The sequence below is a fragment of the Heterodontus francisci genome, chromosome 29 (assembly GCF_036365525.1).
Source record: "Heterodontus francisci isolate sHetFra1 chromosome 29, sHetFra1.hap1, whole genome shotgun sequence".
Taxonomy (NCBI): Eukaryota; Metazoa; Chordata; class Chondrichthyes; order Heterodontiformes; family Heterodontidae; genus Heterodontus; species Heterodontus francisci.
In genome coordinates this window covers 47717743-47736013 of record NC_090399.1, presented here as the reverse complement: position 1 = coordinate 47736013, position 18271 = coordinate 47717743, and the positions used below count along the sequence as shown (strand labels likewise).

At 43.6% G+C, this 18271-nt stretch overlaps 1 protein-coding gene across 1 annotated transcript; it reads left to right on the top strand.

Annotated features, from left to right (window-relative positions):
* The first annotated feature begins 6999 nt into the window (after positions 1-6999).
* Positions 7000-11617, top strand: LOC137346028 (probable G-protein coupled receptor 139). The gene is made up of 2 exons (XM_068009326.1): positions 7000-7069; positions 10713-11617. Exons 1-2 carry the CDS (start codon positions 7000-7002, stop codon positions 11615-11617), a joined length of 975 nt encoding a protein of 324 aa, XP_067865427.1.
* Positions 11618-18271: the final 6654 nt, after the last annotated feature.

Below are 18271 nucleotides of genomic sequence, written 5' to 3'. Positions count from 1 at the left end.
GACACCTTGCCTTGCAAGAGTAGGAGATAAACATTTTCCCTTCAACACCGTCCTCCTCGCCGTCAAAGGCCCCAAACACTCCTTCCAGGTGAAACAGCGATTTAAGTGTACATCTTTCAACTTACTGTATTGTATTCGATGTTCACAATGTGGTCTGGTCTACAACAGGGAGACCAGACACAGATTGGGTGACCACTTTTTGGAATGCATCCATGTAGTGGGCAAGCATGACGCTGAACTCCTTGCTGCCTATCAATTTAATTCATCCTGTTGCTCTCAGACAGACCTCTCTGTCCTCGGTCTCCTGCAGTTTTCCAATGAAGTTCAATGCACGCTCGAGGAAAAACACCTCATCCGTAGATTAGGCTCTTACAGAATCTTAGAAGCATGGAATGGTTGCAGCACAGAAGGAGGCGATTCAGCCGATCACGTCTGCACAGCTCTCTGAAAGAGCAACTCAATTAATTCCACTCCCCTGCCTTTTGCCAGTAGCCCTGCAAATAATTAATTTTCGGATAATTAACAGCCTTCTGGACTCAACACCGAGTGTGAGAATTTCAGACTGTCACCTCTGCCCGGATTTTGTTTCCTTTTTCTTTGCAGGTTTGGGGTTTTCCATTCTTTTTCCTCTCTCTTTCATTGCTTTCAGGTGGTAGCAGTTCATCCTTCTGCCATTTACACCTCCTCTGCACACATATTTTGTTTATTTACGAGTCGCATTATCAATCTGTTTGTCCTTGCACCACCAACCCTTTTGTCATTTAATCCTTCCAGTCTATCACATAACTTCCCTTTGGTTCTTTTACCAAGCCTCCCCACTTTCACTTGCTTAAAACCGAGTACATTTCTACCTTTCGCTAGTTCTGACATAAGTCATCGATCTGAAATTTGAACTCTGTTTCTCTCTCCACAGATGCAATTTGATCTGCGGACTAGCTCCTGCATTTTAAGTTGTTCTTTTTTCAGATTTACAGCATCCGCACAATGCTTTTGTTCTTATACCATTCCTGTTGACAAATGCTCTTCCCATTGGCTTTTTAATTCTCCCTCTCCGATGGCTATACAGACTGATGTTACCAAACAGCACCCGGGGCTTACAATGGTGTCTTACAATCCCTTGAATCCTCCTTAGCTGGAACTTTCCAGAGAGTTTGCAGAAACCATTTGGGATTTAGCCACGTTTCCGAGCATGATTTTTTGAAGTTTAAAGGCTCCTTATTTGAATTAATACTCTTAGCCAAATGCAGGTCTATCGTCAGGACATTTCTGGACAATCCTCCAGTTTCCTTGAGATTGATTTTGAAATATCCAAAAAAAACTTCTGGAGGGAGCACAGTAAATAAAATTACCTGTTTGAAGTATTGTGTTGAATATTAAGCGGATCCACTGTGAGTGGGATCAACCCAGCTCGGGGGATCCCCAGCAAATATTCAAATCCAATACATTAACTACTCGGTCATGCCAACTGCCGCAGCTCAGGATTCAACAAGTTAAATTCTAATAGTTGTTGGTCTTACAGAACTTGAATATTGCTGAAAATAGAGACATGTTGTTGAAGCTTTTCATCTTGCACTCAACAGGGCAATTCAAAAGAATATCAAAATCAGGGAAAACAACGAATTCATACTGTATGGGAAGAGAGTGCTGATTGGTTGGCAAGTGAGCTCTGATTGGATCATTATAAGAAGAAGACAATAAAAGTCTTTCGGTACATTTGGCAGTCTGTTATGGGTGTTTAGGGTGGTTTTGAACTAGATTCTGGACCAGTGGTGCCCAAGTTCATCTTACCTGTGTTTCTTTTCGATCTCGCTCTCTTCCTCCTACACGCTCAGATTTTATATACAGCCCCGTGCCAGTGTATTCCACAGTCTGACGACCCATTTTCCAAATACCGTTTTATTGCTTCACTCAAATTGGAATAGTTCTGAGTCTAGAGGAGGATTGAGGGTTGAGCTGATCGAGGTGTTGAACACATTAAAGGGATTCGATAGGGCAGTCAGAGAAATATTTTTTTCTGCCAAGTGAATCAACAGATGGTCTGCTGAGTGTTTCTACCAATTTCTTTTTTAATGCTGTGCTTTCACGAGAGCAGTTTTGCTGCCAACAAGGAATTTGTCTCAAGGACACATTTCCTTTTTTGAGCTTCTCTCACTCCAAGAGGGCTCTTTACATTTTCACATAGGGTCCTTAAACTCTGTAGTTTCCAGAACACAGCCTCCTGCACTACGAGAATTCAAAAGACCTTTCTCTCAGGGACAACCTGTTTCAATTACTCCTTTTTGCCACTCGCGATCTATTCATTTATCCTCCATTTGTTTCAATCACAAATTCCAGCAGACATTTAGGAAGGGCAGGCAAAAAGGAAAAGGTGGCGGTGTTGTGCTCATAATAAGGGATGGGATCAGTGCATTAGTAAGGGAGAATCGCCGATTGGAAGAACAAAATATGGAATCTGTTTGAGTAGAGCTAAGAAACAGCTAGGGGCAGCAAACATTGGTAGGAGTTTTTATAGGCCACATTACAGTAGTGGTAGTGTGGGGCATGGTATTAGTCAGGAGATTATAGAAGCATGTATCATGAGTTATACAGTAATCATGGATGACTTCAATCTGCATACAGACTGGGTAAACCTAATGAGCGCAAATGCTGTGGACGATGAGTCTCTAGATGGATGGTTTTATAGAGCACTATGTTGAGGGACCGACTGGAGATCTAATATTATGTAATGAGATAGGGCTAATTAATAATCTTGTTGTAAAAGAACCTTTTAGAATTAGAATTAGAACATTACAGTGCAGTGCAGGCTCTTCGGCCCTCGATGTTGCGCCGACCTGTGAAACCATCTGACCTACACTATTCCATTTTCATCCATATGTCTATCCAATGATGACTTAAATACCCTTAAAGTTGGCGAGTCTACTACTGCTGCAGGCAGGGCGTTCCACGCCCTTACTACTCTCTGAGTAAAGAAACTACCTTTGACATCTGTCCTATATCTATCACCCCTCAACTTGAAGCTATGTCCCCTCGTGTTTGCCATCACCATCCGAGGAAAAAGACGCTCACTATCCACCCTATCTAACCCTCTGATTATCTTATATGTCTCTATTAAGCCACCTCTCTTCCTCCTTCTCTCCAACGAAAACAACCTCAAGTCCCTCAGCCTTTCCTCGTAAGACCTTCCCTCCATACCAGGCAACATCCTAGTAAATCTCCTCTGCACCCTTTCCATAGCTTCCACATCCTTCCGATAATGCGGTGACCAGAACTGCACGCAATACTCCAGGTGCGGTCTCACCAGAGTTTTGTACAGCTGCAGCATGACCTCGTGGCTCCGAAACTCGACCCCCCTACTAATAAAAGCTAACACACCATATGCCTTCTTAACAGCCCTATTAACCTGGGTAGCAACTTTCAGGGATTTATGCACCTGGACACCAAGATCTCTCTGTTCATCTACACTACCAAGAATCTTCCCATTAGCCCAGTACTCTGCATTCCTGTTACTCCTTCCAAAGTGAATCACCTCGCACTTTTCTGCATTAAACTCCATTTGCCATCTCTCAGCCCAGCTCTGCAGCCTATCTATGTCCCTCTGTACCCTACAACATCCTTCGGCACTATCCACAACTCCACCGACCTTAGTGTCATCTGCAAATTTACTAACCCACCCTTCTACACCCTCTTCCAGGTCATTTATAAAAATGACAAACAGCAGTGGCCCCAAAACAGATCCTTGCGGTACACCACTAGTAACTAAACTCCAGGATGAACATTTGTCATCAACCACCACCCTCTGTCTTCTTTCAGCTAGCCAATTTCTGATCCAAAGCTCTAAATCACCTTCAACCCCATACTTCTGTATTTTCTGCAATAGCCTACCGTGGGGAACCTTATCAAACGCCTTACTGAAATCCATATACACCACATCCACTGCTTTACCCTCATCCACCTGTTTGGTCACCTTCTCGAAAAACTCAATAAGGTTTGTGAGGCACGACCTACCCGTCACAAAACCGTGCTGACTATCGCTAATGAACTTATTCTTTTCAAGATGATTATAAATCCTGTCTCTTATAACCTTTTCCAACATTTTACCCACAACCGAAGTAAGGCTCACAGGTCTATAATTACCAGGGCTGTCTCTACTCCCCTTCTTGAACAAGGGGACAACATTTGCCATCCTCCAGTCTTCCGGCACTATTTTCTACCAACATAAGAAAACTCAAGAGCATCAGACCGAAAAGACGGTTCCTCGTTTTCATCACAATCTTCTCCAGTCATACTTTCACACTCACAGTCAGAGCAGCGTGGAAACACGACCCAGGATTCCTTGTCTGTGGGAGAAGCAGTCACAAAGCATCAACAACGAATGGCATGTTGGAGGTAAATGCAAAACCTAACGATGTGACCATTTCATTTTGTGAGAAAACAGCTACCTGCACACATCTGACAAGTCTTTGGATTTGGAACTCAGTTCTCTTGTATTTAAGGAAGGATTGCAGCAGAGCATCAAACGAATGCAGGGTGAAGATGGAGAATCTGTTTGGAGAAGGCCAATAAGTTCACTTGTTGTACCAGGATCGATATTATAAAGCAACGCGCTCAATTATGAAGCCTATGGTATCCCTTGGTCAGATTCAATAATGCCTTTAGCGCCTTTTCGAGTGGAGACTATGACCGTTGTCAGCAGAGTTTCGGGGAGCAGAACAGAAAGGTCATGCTCTCAGGGACTCAACTGAGGGGCAGCGGCAGATTCACAACTCATCACTTCAGGCTTGAGAGTTGCAAACATGCAGTATAATTCTATCTCTCAGGGTAGTGGAGCCAGTCATCCTTCCTTCAATTGCCTTAGGTACCACCACGCGTGGCAACCATTAGTCAGGGGCACGTTAGCCTTGGTTTGGCATTGGAAATACAGCAACTGAGCGATATCTCATTATTCATATCTGTCATCAGCCAAAGGAGACATTAGGGTCAGCACATCATCAGTTAACTGCCTGTAAACCTGCTGGTCAGATGGAACTTTTCGACAATAAAATTATGGCCATTAAATAATGAAGATTGTGGAGTCAAAGCTGGGAAATGTGGAAGTAAGACATATTTATATAACCAATGCTTTATTACCACTGAAATAATTTCTTCCGATTGATTAGTTAGATAATGAACTATTGCCGGTTATGCTCTGTGCATGACTAAGCTCCCATGTTTGTTCGCCAGGCTCCCAGTTGTTTTCTGGCGCTCCACCATCGGTCCACTCGTCCTGATGTGTGAGACATCATTCATGATCTGTTCAGACTCACTAGATTGATTGTAGCATTGCATAATACACAATGGCGGCACAGTGGCGCAGTGGTCAGCCTCACAGCTCCAGGGACCCGGGTTCAATTCTGGGTGCTGCCTGCGTGGAGTTTATAAGTTTTCCCTGTGACCCAGTAGGTTTTCGCTGGGTGCTCCGGTTTCCTCCCACCGCCAAAGACTTGCAGGATGATAGGTAAATTGGCCATTGTAAATTGCCCCTAGTGTAGGTAGGTAGTAGGGAATATGGGGTTACTGTAGGGTTAGTATAAATGGGTGGTTGCTGGTCGGCATAGACTCAGTAGGCCGAAGGGTCTGTTTCAATGCTGTATCTCTAAATAAAAAAATAATATGCAGTAAATCTCTGTGCTGCAAAAGATTCTTGATGACTTCTATCGCCAGCTATCCAGGTACCTGAAAATGGACTTAGCTGTGCATCAGTGAGCGAATGCTTTCTCCTCGAAGTGGCCCAAGTAAGCCTTGGGTTCCCCCACACTGATCCGACCCTTTTGCTTTAAACGTTCTCCGTCAAACCACTTTCTTGTGCCAAGAGCTGGTTTCTTGCCGGTCTCAGGTTGCATCCTCCTGCCACTTGATTTTAACAGCCTCGCAGCAGTTTCCCGCCGAGTTTCCGGCTTGTTGCGGTTTGGAACTCAGCAGATCAATCTTTGCCAGACGTTAAAATCGGCGTAGCCGATGGGGCTCCCAATGGGGCACGCCACACATTCATCCGCCATGGAATTTAAAGGGAAGTCATAAGAGATATTATTGTCCGCTTCTCCTCCAGCTCAGAGATATCAAATTCCACCGATTGTCAATCCAGGTGCATTAACATTCCAGCTAGGAGGTCCTCTTCAACACACACAACTCACCACTTTTCTGCAGAATTCATTTCCAAACAAAGGCACAGGCAAAGACAAAGGAAACCCCGTAAAGATTGTATGATGTCTATTTTTCTACAGACTAAAAGGTCTGCACATTTAACATCATCACTACTATAGGAAGAATTTTTTAAATGAAATGTCAATAATCAAGTACTGCTGAGCGTATTACGAGATTTATTCAGATCACATTCGAGTGAACAAACTGCCCATTTAACTTGTAATCCCTCTTTATTCTCTCTGTGCAAGGTTGGTTAATAACTCCGGAAATCTATCATTTCTGCATATCTGAGGGACAGATCAGCCGCAATACAACTAACCATCTTAAGTTTTTGTGTGTATCTGAATGTTCTTCGAACTCACTTGCAGCATTAACCCCTCAATATGAATTATATATGGTATCTATTGAAAAAGATAGATGACATTCTTGATTAACCAAGATCTGAAGAAATGCAATCCATCACAAATATGGGCATTTGTTTCATCAAATACCTTTCATGCATTTATACATATCTTCAGCTTCAGCAGTTTTGTACCATGATTGCAGGAATGGAAATGCAGAAATATGTCGCTTGGAATGTTTGATGACTGTGGTATTTTGGTCTCTTTGCTCTTTCAACATTGCAAAATATCCCTGGTCAGTAGCAGTAAATATGACTCGCCTTGATGTGTTTGTTCAACTACCCGTAACTAATGCCAATCATTATGCAATTCGTAAGTATCACTTGAGGTTTATCTCTGGTATAAATATAACCTTACTTTGAAAGTAGAATATCTGCATGTTCATATCATTAAGAAACAACGGCACTTCTCTCTGAATATGGAACAGCCGGCAATCATACAGATAGAAAACATCTACTACCCGATTCTTGCAATAGTTGGTGTTCCTGGTAAGATTCGTATAGTCAGTTAATATTCGTGTACAACAATGCTTCTCTGTGACACTTTTCCTGCTATCAGATGAATAATATTACCCGTTTGTTTTGATTTGTGTGATTTGCACACAACATTTACTTCAATAATTGCACCAAATAAGTAGTTCCAATGGCTCCAAATTTCAGTTATATTGTTAATTTAACAACCTGAGAGGAAACACAATATACTATATTTCATTTCAGCGATTTAGTGGAAACGTCTTAGGCTTGTAGTTTAGTGTCTGGGCCAAGTATTAGTATTATATCGTGTAGTCAAACTAACAATTTTTAAGGGATCTGGCGATGCTGCTCAAAATAGGCAAAGGAAATGCCATGTTGTATTTTTTGTAAACCCAGTAGAAATAGATGAGGTCCTCCCGCACCTGCAAAAGCACTCTAGTGCTCTTCTGGCGTATTGAAGCCACGCTGACATTGCATCCCGATAGAAGATCTAACCACTTGCCTCATCAGCATGAGAGCCAAACGATTCCTCACTCTTCCCCAAAAAAGAAGTGATCCATGTTCCCTTTTGGCGCATGCAGCTAATGAGAAACATTTAAACAAGGCTGAAAGTGGAGTCTCAGCAGCTGAAAGCGGTCTTCAATGGCAGCGTGAAAAAGCTCAGGGCGAATGATGCAAATCTGATATTCGCTTCCATTGAGGTCGATGGTAGGAAAATTCGGGCGCATTTTAAGCAGACTGCTTATTCACTTATGAGCTACTTTTGCGCGAATGGCTAAGACCAATCTCACTGCCGTCTGACAGTTGTTGGGGGCAGAGCCATTTCGAGTGCAACTTGAAGCTTCCGGTGTATTGTTACGACAACGATAGACGATGATCAAGATTTTCGTTCTTACCACCCGGTCATTTTGAATCATATTGGGGGAGGACATTGATGGAAAATAAATTTGGTAATTTATTTGGCCATTTCGCGATTGCCAGTTTTACGCTGCTGCACAAGCTCAATTCCACGGTCACTAATTTTCTGAGTTGAGACCATAGCAATAAGTTTTGTTTTATCACTGCTGATGTAAACGTCAAACCATGGGTGTAGTTTGCCCTCTGTGTTGTTACCAGGCGAGATCATTGACCCCGGCAACTACTCCGTAAATGTTTGCTTACAATGCAGCCTGAAACAGTTGATTCTGAAATTTATTGACATATATCGCTTTTAAGTTGGAGTCAGTATTGTGCCGTGAAGCGGCAAAGTAACAAGTGGTACGAAAGCACATCCAGCTTCAGTTGCACTGTAATCATACTAGATCCAAGTGATGATTTCTCTAGTAACTATTGTTTACATTTCAGTTTGTACGTCCGTACTTTTCTGCATTATTTGGGCCCAGTGCAAAAAGACAACGCCTCCGCAGAGGATTTGCTTCCCTAAAAATTACAATTGTCTTCTGTTGTTTTCAATGGAAAGAAAATCGGCGGGCTCTGTTAATAACTGCGAGCAAAGCTCTCGGTATTCCTTTCTACATACAGAGGTACAACGACGCTATAGTGTCTGCCTATCACTCCCCGTCTGATGCTCGGTTCCATTGACTTCCATAGAACTGAATATTAAGCAAGGCTTTTCACATTGATACCACTTGTTTAGTGCTACAGCCCAAATCAAATTTCTACTCATAGTTGGCCGATGTTTAAGGCCCATCTATCCCAGGTGCCCTGTACATGTTCAAAATAGGGTGATTGCTGCTTCTCCTGGCGTCTCACCACAACTTCGATCAAAGATCCTGGGATCTGGGAGAAATAGTGTAAATGGTTGAAGTTGCCACAGGAGATAGGCGCATCCTTCCCCAGAAACTATACATACAAACATACGAATCGGGAGCATGAGTACGCCATTCGGCCCCTTCGAGCCTGCTCCGCCACTCTAAAGATCATAGCTCATCTGATTGTGGTCTCAACTTCACTTTCCCGCCGATCCCCGATACCGTTTGCTCCCTTGTTAGCCAAGAATTTATCTACCTCTGCTTGAAAAATATTCAGTGACCCTTCCTCCACCGCTCTCTGGGCAAGAGAATTCCAAAGACTCACAATCCTCTGAGGGAGGGGGGGGGGGGGGGGGAATCTCCTAATCTCCGTCTTAAATGGGGGAGCCTTATTTTTAATTTGTATCTCCTAGTATTCGTCTTTCCCAGAAAGGGAAACATCCTTTCAGCATCCACCCTGTCAAATTCCCTTAGGATTTTATATGTTTCAATAAGAACTCCTCTCATTCTTCTAAACTCCAATGGATATAGATCCAACCTGTCCAAGTTTTCTTCATATGATAAGCCCCCATCCAAAGAATCAGTTGAGTGAACCTTCTCTGCACTGTCTCTAACGCATTTATATCCTTTCTTAAATAAGGAGACCCAAACTGTACACAATACCCCAGATATGGTCTCACTAATACCCGATACAAATGTAGCAAAACAACCCGTCATTTATATTCTATTCCCTTTGCAATAAATGACAACATTCCATTTGCCTTCCGAATCACTCGCTGTGTCCCCATACCAACGTTTTTTGATTTATATACCAGATTACTCTGTACCTCAGAATTCTGCAATCTCTCTCCATTTAAATAATATGTTACTTTGCTATACTTCCTGCCAAAGTGGAGAAGTCCACATTTTCGCACTTTATACTCAATTTGCCATTTTTTGGCCACTCATTTAACCTATCTATATCCCTTTGTAGACTCCTTATGCCCGCTTCACAACTTACTTTCCTACCTATCTTTGCGTCATCAACAAATTTAGCAACCGTACTTTCGGTCCCTGCATCTAAGTCATTGATATAAATTGTAAATAGTTGAGGCCCTAGCACTGATCCCTGTGGCACTCCGCTAGTTACAGCTTTTCAACATGGAAATGACTCCTATATCCCTACTCTCTGCTTCACGTTAGCTAACTAGTCCTTTATTCATGCTAATATGTTACCCCCAATACCATATGCTTTTATCTTGCTTAATAACCTTTGATGTGGCACCCGGTCAAATCTCTGCTGAAAAACCAAATTCACAGGTTTCACTTTATCTCCTTGTTTGTTACTTCGTCAAAGAACTCCAAAAAATTCGTCAAATATGATTTCCTTTCAAAACAAATGTCGAGTCTGCCTGATTAAATTGAGATTTTCTAAGGGCCCCACTTTAACCTCTTAATAATAGAATCCAGCATTATGACAGACTGTAAGCCAACTGGCCTGTAGTTTCCTGCTTTCTGTCTCCCTTCTTTCTTGAATAGTGGAGTCGTATTCGCTATTTTCCAATCTGATGGGACCTTTCCAGAATGTAAGGAATTTTGAAAAAATCAAATCATCTACTACCTCATCAGCTACTTCTTTGAAGACCCGACGATGAAGCCCATCAGGGCCCGAGGACGTTTCAGATGTTAGTTCTCAAAATCATTCAGTACCCTTTCCCTGGAGATTGTAAATGTTTTAAGCTCCTCCCTCCCTTTCACGTGCTGATTCGCAATTATTTCTGGGATGCTATTTGTATCCTCTACAGTGAAGACAGACAGAAAGATTTGAGAGACAAGAACAAAATCCATGAAATTTCATATTGATAACTGTCGACTGATCATCTCTGAGAGTAAGGAGAGAATGTGATTTAGTTTCGTCTTTTTTGCAGCTAATTTGATGACAATCGTCATTCTCTCCCGTGGAAAGTGTGGTCTCTCCAAATGCATCACCCGTTACTTGGTGGCCATGGCAGCGGCTGATCTAATGGTACTGATATTTGAAGTAATTCTGTACGAGATCAAAGATGCTTACTTCTCATACTCATTCCTAAACTATACTCCAATATGTAGTCTTAATCTGGCCTTGCTCTTTCTTTCGATTGATTCGTCTGTCTGGCTAACTGTTGCTTTCACTTTTGATAGATTTGTCGCTATTTGTCACCAAACTTTACGAACAAAATATTGCACTGAGAAAACAGCGACTGTGGTGATAGCAGTGGTGTGTTTCATAAGCAGTTTAGAAAATGTTCCCATCTACTTTGTATACGAACCTCGGGAAATAATTGACAATGTACCATGGTCCTGCTATGTAAAATCAAGCTTCTATACCTTACCCATCTGGGTAGCATTTTTATGGTTAGACGTAATTTTAACCCCATTTGCTCCACTTGTGTTGATCATGCTGCTCAATGCCCTGACCATCAGGCATATTATACAGGCAAATAGAGTGAGGAGCGGACTCAGAGGAAACAACAATTTTGGGAAGCACACTGATCCAGAGATGGAAAACCGAAGGAAATCCATAATTTTACTGCTCGCTATATCTGGCAATCTTATACTGTTATGGATGGTAATGTTTATATGTGCCATGTTTGTGCAATTTGCAGATACTCGATTGTTACAAGCAAATTACAATGACTCTTTCACCATTGCAGAACAATCAGGGTATATGCTGAGGTGTTTAAGTTCTTGCACAAACACATTTATTTACGCAGTGTCCCAGAGCAAATTCAGAGACGAATTGAAAAATGTGATTAAGAGCCCCCTGGGTCTCATTACTAATTTAAACAAATAATTGAAATGGCTTCACAGCACTAAAATGAAATTGCATCCATCCGAATCAAGCAAAAGTTTTTCAACTGATAATCAGGCACCAGAATTTACAAAAAAGGACGCTGCCCTCTTGTCCACGTATTGCAGAGAATTACTTAAAACATACAGCACAGAAACAGACCTTGCTTCCAAAGCAATCCATGTCGGCATTTATGTTCCATTGGAGCCATTCATTTCATATTGTGCAAGGACAAATATATTTGTGGTAGTATTAACTTCTTCTGATATTGTAAGACAGATACTTTAACAACATCTTGATTTGTATATCATCTTTAACGTAGTAAGACTCCTCACGGAGCTTCACAGGAGTGTTAACAGACATAATTTGGCACTGTGCAATATAAGGAGATGTTAGGGTAGATGACCAAAAGCTGAGTCAAAGAGGTAGGTTTTCATGATCACCTTAAAAGAGGAAAGAGAGGTAGAGCGGCAGAGAGGTTTAGCGAGGGACATCAAGAGTTTAGGCCCTGACAACTGAAGGCATTGGCCAAAGAGGGCAGAATTGGATGGGCGCAGGGATCTCAAAGTTTTGTCGGGCTGGAGAAGTTTACAGAGACAGAGAAGGCAAAGCAGTGAGGAAGGGAAAAATAAGGAGAAGGGCAGGCGGTGGTGTCGTGGTATTGTCACTGGACTAGTAACCCAGCGGCCCAGGGTATTGCACTGGGGACATGGGTGCGAATCCCACCTTGGAAAAAGGAAGGAATTTGAATTGAAATAACAAATCTGGAATTAAAAGCTAGTCTAATGATAGACAAGAAACCATTGCTGATTGTTGTAAAAGCTCATCTGGTTCACTCATGTCCTTTAGGGAAGGAAATATGCCATCCTTATCTGATCTGGCCAACATGTGACTTCAGACCCACAGCAACGTGCTTGACACTTAAATGCCCTCTGAAATGGCCTGGCAAGCCACTTAATTGTATCCAACCACGACAAAGTCAGTAAGGAATGAAACTGGGTGGACAACTCGGTATTAGCCGAGGCACCGGAAATGACAACAGCAAATCCAGCCCTGTCGTCCCTGCAACGTCCTGCTTATTAACAGCTGGGGGCTTGTGCCAAAGTTGGGAAAGCTGTCCCACAGACTAGTCAAGCAACAGCCTGACATAGTCATACTCACCGAATCATACCTTCCAGACAATGTCCCCGCCATCACCATCCCAGTGCCTGTCCTGTTCCACTGGCAGGACAGACCCAGCAGAGGTGGTGACACAGTGGTATACATTCGGGAGGGTGTTGCCTGGGAGTCATCAACATTGACTCCAGACCCGATGAAGTCTCATGAATTCAGATCAAACATGGGCCAAGAAAGCTTCAGCTGATTAGTGTAGGATTAGTATAAATGGGTGGTTGATGGTCGGCACAGACTCGGTGGCCCGAAGGGCCTGTTTCAGTGCTGTATCTCGAAACTCTACTGACCGAGCTGGCTGAGTCCTAAATGACATAGCTGCTAGGCTGGATCTGCAGTAGGTGGTGAGGGAATCAACAAGAGGGAAAAATGCACTTAACCTCGTCCTCACCAATCTGCCTAGTGCAGATGCATCGGGTCATGACAGTACTGGTAAGAGTCACCACCGCACAGTCTTTTTGGAGACAAAGTCCCGTCTTCACATTAAGGATACCCTCCATCGTGTTTTGTGGCACTACCACCATGCTAAATAGGATACATTTCAAACAGATCTCGCAATGCAAAACTGGGCATCCATGAAGCGCGGCGGGCCAGCAGCAGCAGAATTGTGCTCAACCACAATCTGTAACCTCACAGCCCGGCATATCCCCCACTCTGCCTGTATCATCAAGTCAGGGGACCAAACATGGTTCAATGAAGAGTGCAGGAGGGCATGCCAGGAGTAGCACCAGGCAAGCTTCAAAATGAAGTGTCAACCTGTTAAAGCCACAACCCAGGACTATCTGCGTGCCAAACAGTGGAAGCAGGATGCGATAGACAGAGCTAAACAATCCCATAACAAACGGATCAGATCTACGCTCTGCAATTCTGCCACATCCAGTCGTGAATGGTGATAGGCAATTAAACAAATAACTGAAGGAGATGGCGCCACAAATATCCCCATCCTCCATGACGGGGGAGCCCAGCACGTCAGTGCAAAAGATAAGGCTCAAGGATTTGCAACAATCTTCAGCCAGAAGTGCCGAATTGATGATCCATCTCGGCCTCCTCCTGAAGTCCCCAGCATCTCAGATGTCAGCTGGAATGTGCTGTGGAAGGAGCCTTGGTGCGTTGCGACAGTGCATCTTGTAGATGCTACACACTGCTGCCACTGTGCGTCGGTGGTGGAGGGAGTGAACGTTTGTGGATGGCGTACCAATCAAGCAGATTCACTCCACGTGATATCAAGGAACGACTGAAGGCACTGGGTACTGCAAAGGCTATAGGTCCGGACAACATTCCGGCAATAGCACTGAAAACCTGTGCTCCAGAACTTGCCACACCCCCAGCCAAACTATTGTAGTACAGCTACAACACCGGCATCGACACAGCAATGTGGAAAATTGCCCAGGTATGCCCTGTACACAAAAAGCAGGACAAGTCCAACCAAGCCAATTACTGCCCCATCAGTCTACTCTCGATCATCAGTAAAGTGATGGAAGGTGTCATCAGCAGTGCTGTCAAGCACCACTCGATTATCAATAACTTGCTCAGTGATGCTCAGTTTGGGTTCTGCCAGAGCCACTCAGCTCCTGACCTAATTACAGCCTTAGTTCAAACATGGACAAAAGAGCTGAACTCAAGAGGTGAGGTGAGAGTGACTGCCCTTGACAAAGCCGCATTTGACTAAGTAAGGCATCCAGGAGCCCGAGCAAAACTAGTGTCAATGAGAATCAGTGAAAAAACTCTCCTCTGGTTGGAGTCAAACCTAGCACAAAGGTAGATGGTCGTGGTTGTTGGAGGTCATAGAACATAGAACAGTACAGCACAGTACAGGCCCTTAGGCCCACGATGTTGTGCTGAACCTTTAACCTACGCTAAGATCAAACTACCTACATACCCTTCATTCTACTATCATCCATGTACCTATCCAAGAGTCGTTTAAATGTCCCTAATGTATCTGCTTCTACTACCACCGTTGGCAGTGCATTCCACGCACCCACCACTCTCTGTGTAAAGAACCTACCTCTGACATCTCCCCGAAACCGTCCTCCAATCACCTTAAAATTATGCCGACTGATGATAGCACTTTCCGCCCTGGGAAAAAGTCTCTGGCTATCCACTCTATCTATGCCTCTCATCATCATGTACCCCTCTATCAAGTCACCTCTCATCCTTCTTCGCTCCAATGAGAAAAGCCCTAGCTCCCTTAACCTTTCTTTGTAAGACATGCCCTCCAGTCCAGGCAGCATCCTGGTAAATCTCCTCTGCACCCTCTCTAAAGCTTCCACATCCTTCCTATAATGAGGCGACCAGAACTGAACACAATATTCCAAGTGTGGTCTAACCAGGGCTTTGTAGAGCTGCAGCATAACCTCGTGGCTCTTAAACTCAATCCCCCTGTTAATGAAAGCCAACACACCATATGCCTTCTTAACAACCCTATCAACTTGGGTGGCAACTTTGAGCGATCTATGGACATGGACCCCAAGATCCCTCTGTTCCTCCACACTACCAAGAATCCTATCTTTAAGCCTGTATTCTGCATTCAAATTCGACCTTCCAAAATGAATCACTTCACACTTTTCCAGGTTGAACTCCATCTGCCACTTCTCAGCCCAGCTCTGCATCCTGTCAATGTCCCGTTGCAACCTACAACAGCCTTCCACACTATCCACAACTCCAGCAATCTTCGTGTCATCGGCAAACTTGCTAACCCAGCCTTCCGCTTCCTCATCCAAGTCATTTATAAAAATCACAAAGAGCAGAGGTCCCAGAACAGATCCCTGCGGAACACCACTGGTCTCCGAGCTCCAGGCTGAATACTTTCCATCTACTACCACCCTCTGTCTTCTATGGGCCAGCCAATTTTGTATCCAGACAGCCAACTTTCCCTGAATCCCATGCCTCCTTACTTTCTGAATGAGCCTACCATGGGGAACCTTATCAAACACCTTGCTAAAATCCATATACACCACATCCACTGCTCTTCCTTCATCAATGCGTTTTGTCACATCTTCAAAGAATTCAATAAGGCTTGTGAGACATGACCTGCCCCTCACAAAGCCATGCTGACTGTCTCTAATCAAACCATGCTTTTCCAAATAATCATAAATCCTGTCTCTCAGAATCCTCTCCTATAATTTGCCCACTACCGACGTAAGACTGACTGGTCTATAATTCCCTGGGTTATCCCTATTCCCTTTCTTGAGCAAGGGAATAACATTTACCACCCTCCAATCATCTGGTACTACTCCAGTGGACAGTGAGGATGCAAAGATCATCGCCAAAGGCACGGCAATCTCTTCCCTTGCTTCCCGTAATATCCTTGGGTGTATCCCGTCTGGCCCCGGGACTTATCTGCCCTCATATAATTTAAAATTTCCAGCACATCCTCCCTCTTAACATCAACCTGTTCGAGCATATCAGCCTGTTTCACGCTGTCCTCACAAACGACCAGGTCCCTCTCACTAGTGAATACTGAAGCAAAGTATTCATTTAGGACCTCCCCTACCTCCTCCGGCTCCAGGCACAAGTTTCCTCCACTATCATTTCCGCTCCAGGACATCACTGTTGGAGTTCTTCAGGGTCGTGTCCTAGGCCCAACCATCTTCAGTTGCTTCATCAATGACCTTCCTTCAATCATAAGAACAGAAGTGGGGATGTTCACTGATGATTACACAATGTCCAGCATCATTTGCAAGTCCTCAGATACTGAAGCAGTCTGTGTAGAAATGCAGGAAGACCTGAACAATATCCAGCCTTGGGCTGATAAGTGGCAAGTAACATTTGTGCCACACAAGTGCCAGTCAATTACCATCTCCAAAAAGAGAGAATCCCACCATCTCCCCTTTACATTCGATGACATTACAATCACGGAATCACCCACTATCAACGTCCTGGGGGTTAGCATTGACCAGAAACTGGAGTAGCCATATAAATACTGCGGCTGCAAGAGCAGGTCAGAAGCGAGGAATCCTGTGGCGAGCAACTCACCTCCTGGCTCCCCAAAGCCTGCCCACCATCTACAAGGCACAAGTCATAAGTCTGATGGAATGATCTCCACTTTTCTGCATGGGTGCAGCTCCAACAACATTCAAGAAGCTCGACACCATCCAGGACAAAGCAGCCCGCTTGATTGGCACCCCATCCACAAACATTCACTCCCTCCACCACCGACACACAGTGGCAACAGTGTGTACCTATCGGATCAGCGCAAACACATAACGATTTTGAGATGCAATATAAAATCAATTAAACAGACATATCTGTTGATTTTCACTGATCTAAACCCAATACCAGTTTCCATAACATATCAATCACCCCATACTTTCAAAAGTAACATGTGCAGTTATCTGTTGAAACATCTAGCGATCGCCTTCAAATTATTCCGTGGGCGTTAGTTTCTGCCACTGAGTAGATTCTGCCTAACATTTCCTGTTGTTCCCAAGTTGCGAATTTAATGTCCACAACATGACCATTTGAAATCCTTCACACATAGAATAATATTGTTGAATATGCTTTCTGAACATCTTCACGGTTTCCACAATCCAATTAGAATTTGCCATGCCTGCACTTTCCAAGGTCCAGCTTCACGATTTCTTGACAGGTAAATTTGAGATATTTGGAATAATCTCTATTTCTGGACTAAGGCTGTAAACCTACCATGGTAGTAACATCTGATATTTCATTGCCCACCTTTTCAATTCAGTCTTGAGTGTTGATTTATTTTTGCCTCAAGCACTAAGTTTCACAGCTTCGCGACCATTTGTATGAAGCGATTTCTGATATTTCTGTTCCAAATACCTTCCACATAATATTCCAGCTATGGTGCCTCGTTATTTCAAAGTTATCAACCAGATTTTGTTTCAAAGGACCATATTAGGCAAAGCTGAAAGCTATCCTAGAGCTCTTCATGGGGAAAGTATCACGCTTTAGGCCCAGAAACTGCCGCTTTGTGTCCAGTCTGTTGCATTAACAACATCGAATGACCCGAGAGTTTTGATGCTTTTTGATCTGCTGAGTTGCACCGAATTCACCTCATTGTTTTAGCTGATCAACTAGCCTGGTGCAGTTCCAATTGGGCGACTCATGGCTTTCTAACGATCTCATCCTTCTTTGCCCCCACCCCCTCCCCTCACCCCACCCCCAGGCACTGATCACTTGATCAGCTGTATGTTTCAGGAGATGATTGTGGTCACTTCCATTTTAGCACAGCCATTATATGCTCTAACTTGCACGTGCTCAGCATTAACATTAATACACCAGTTTTAAGTTCGAACATGGAGATAATTTGGGACGCCCACCATATTTACATAGCTGTAATTTCTTATACGGGAAAAGAAAACTCGTTGTCATGTAAATTCACTGTCTAAATCGAATGGTCAGATTTTAACCACAGGCTAAATGATACGGAGAACCAGTAAGGAACAACACGATGCCGTATAATGTGTGATTTTTTAAACACTGCCCATTACCCAGATTAGGTAAACAAAGCACCCGCCAACC

Bases quoted from the DNA above. Each gene is read 5' to 3' on its own strand.
- LOC137346028 (XM_068009326.1), top strand. From the start codon at position 7,000: ATGGAACAGCCGGCAATCATACAGATAGAAAACATCTACTACCCGATT. The intron at 7,070-10,712 runs GTAAGATTCGTA...TCTTTTTTGCAG, and splicing joins TGCAATAGTTGGTGTTCCTG to CTAATTTGATGACAATCGTC.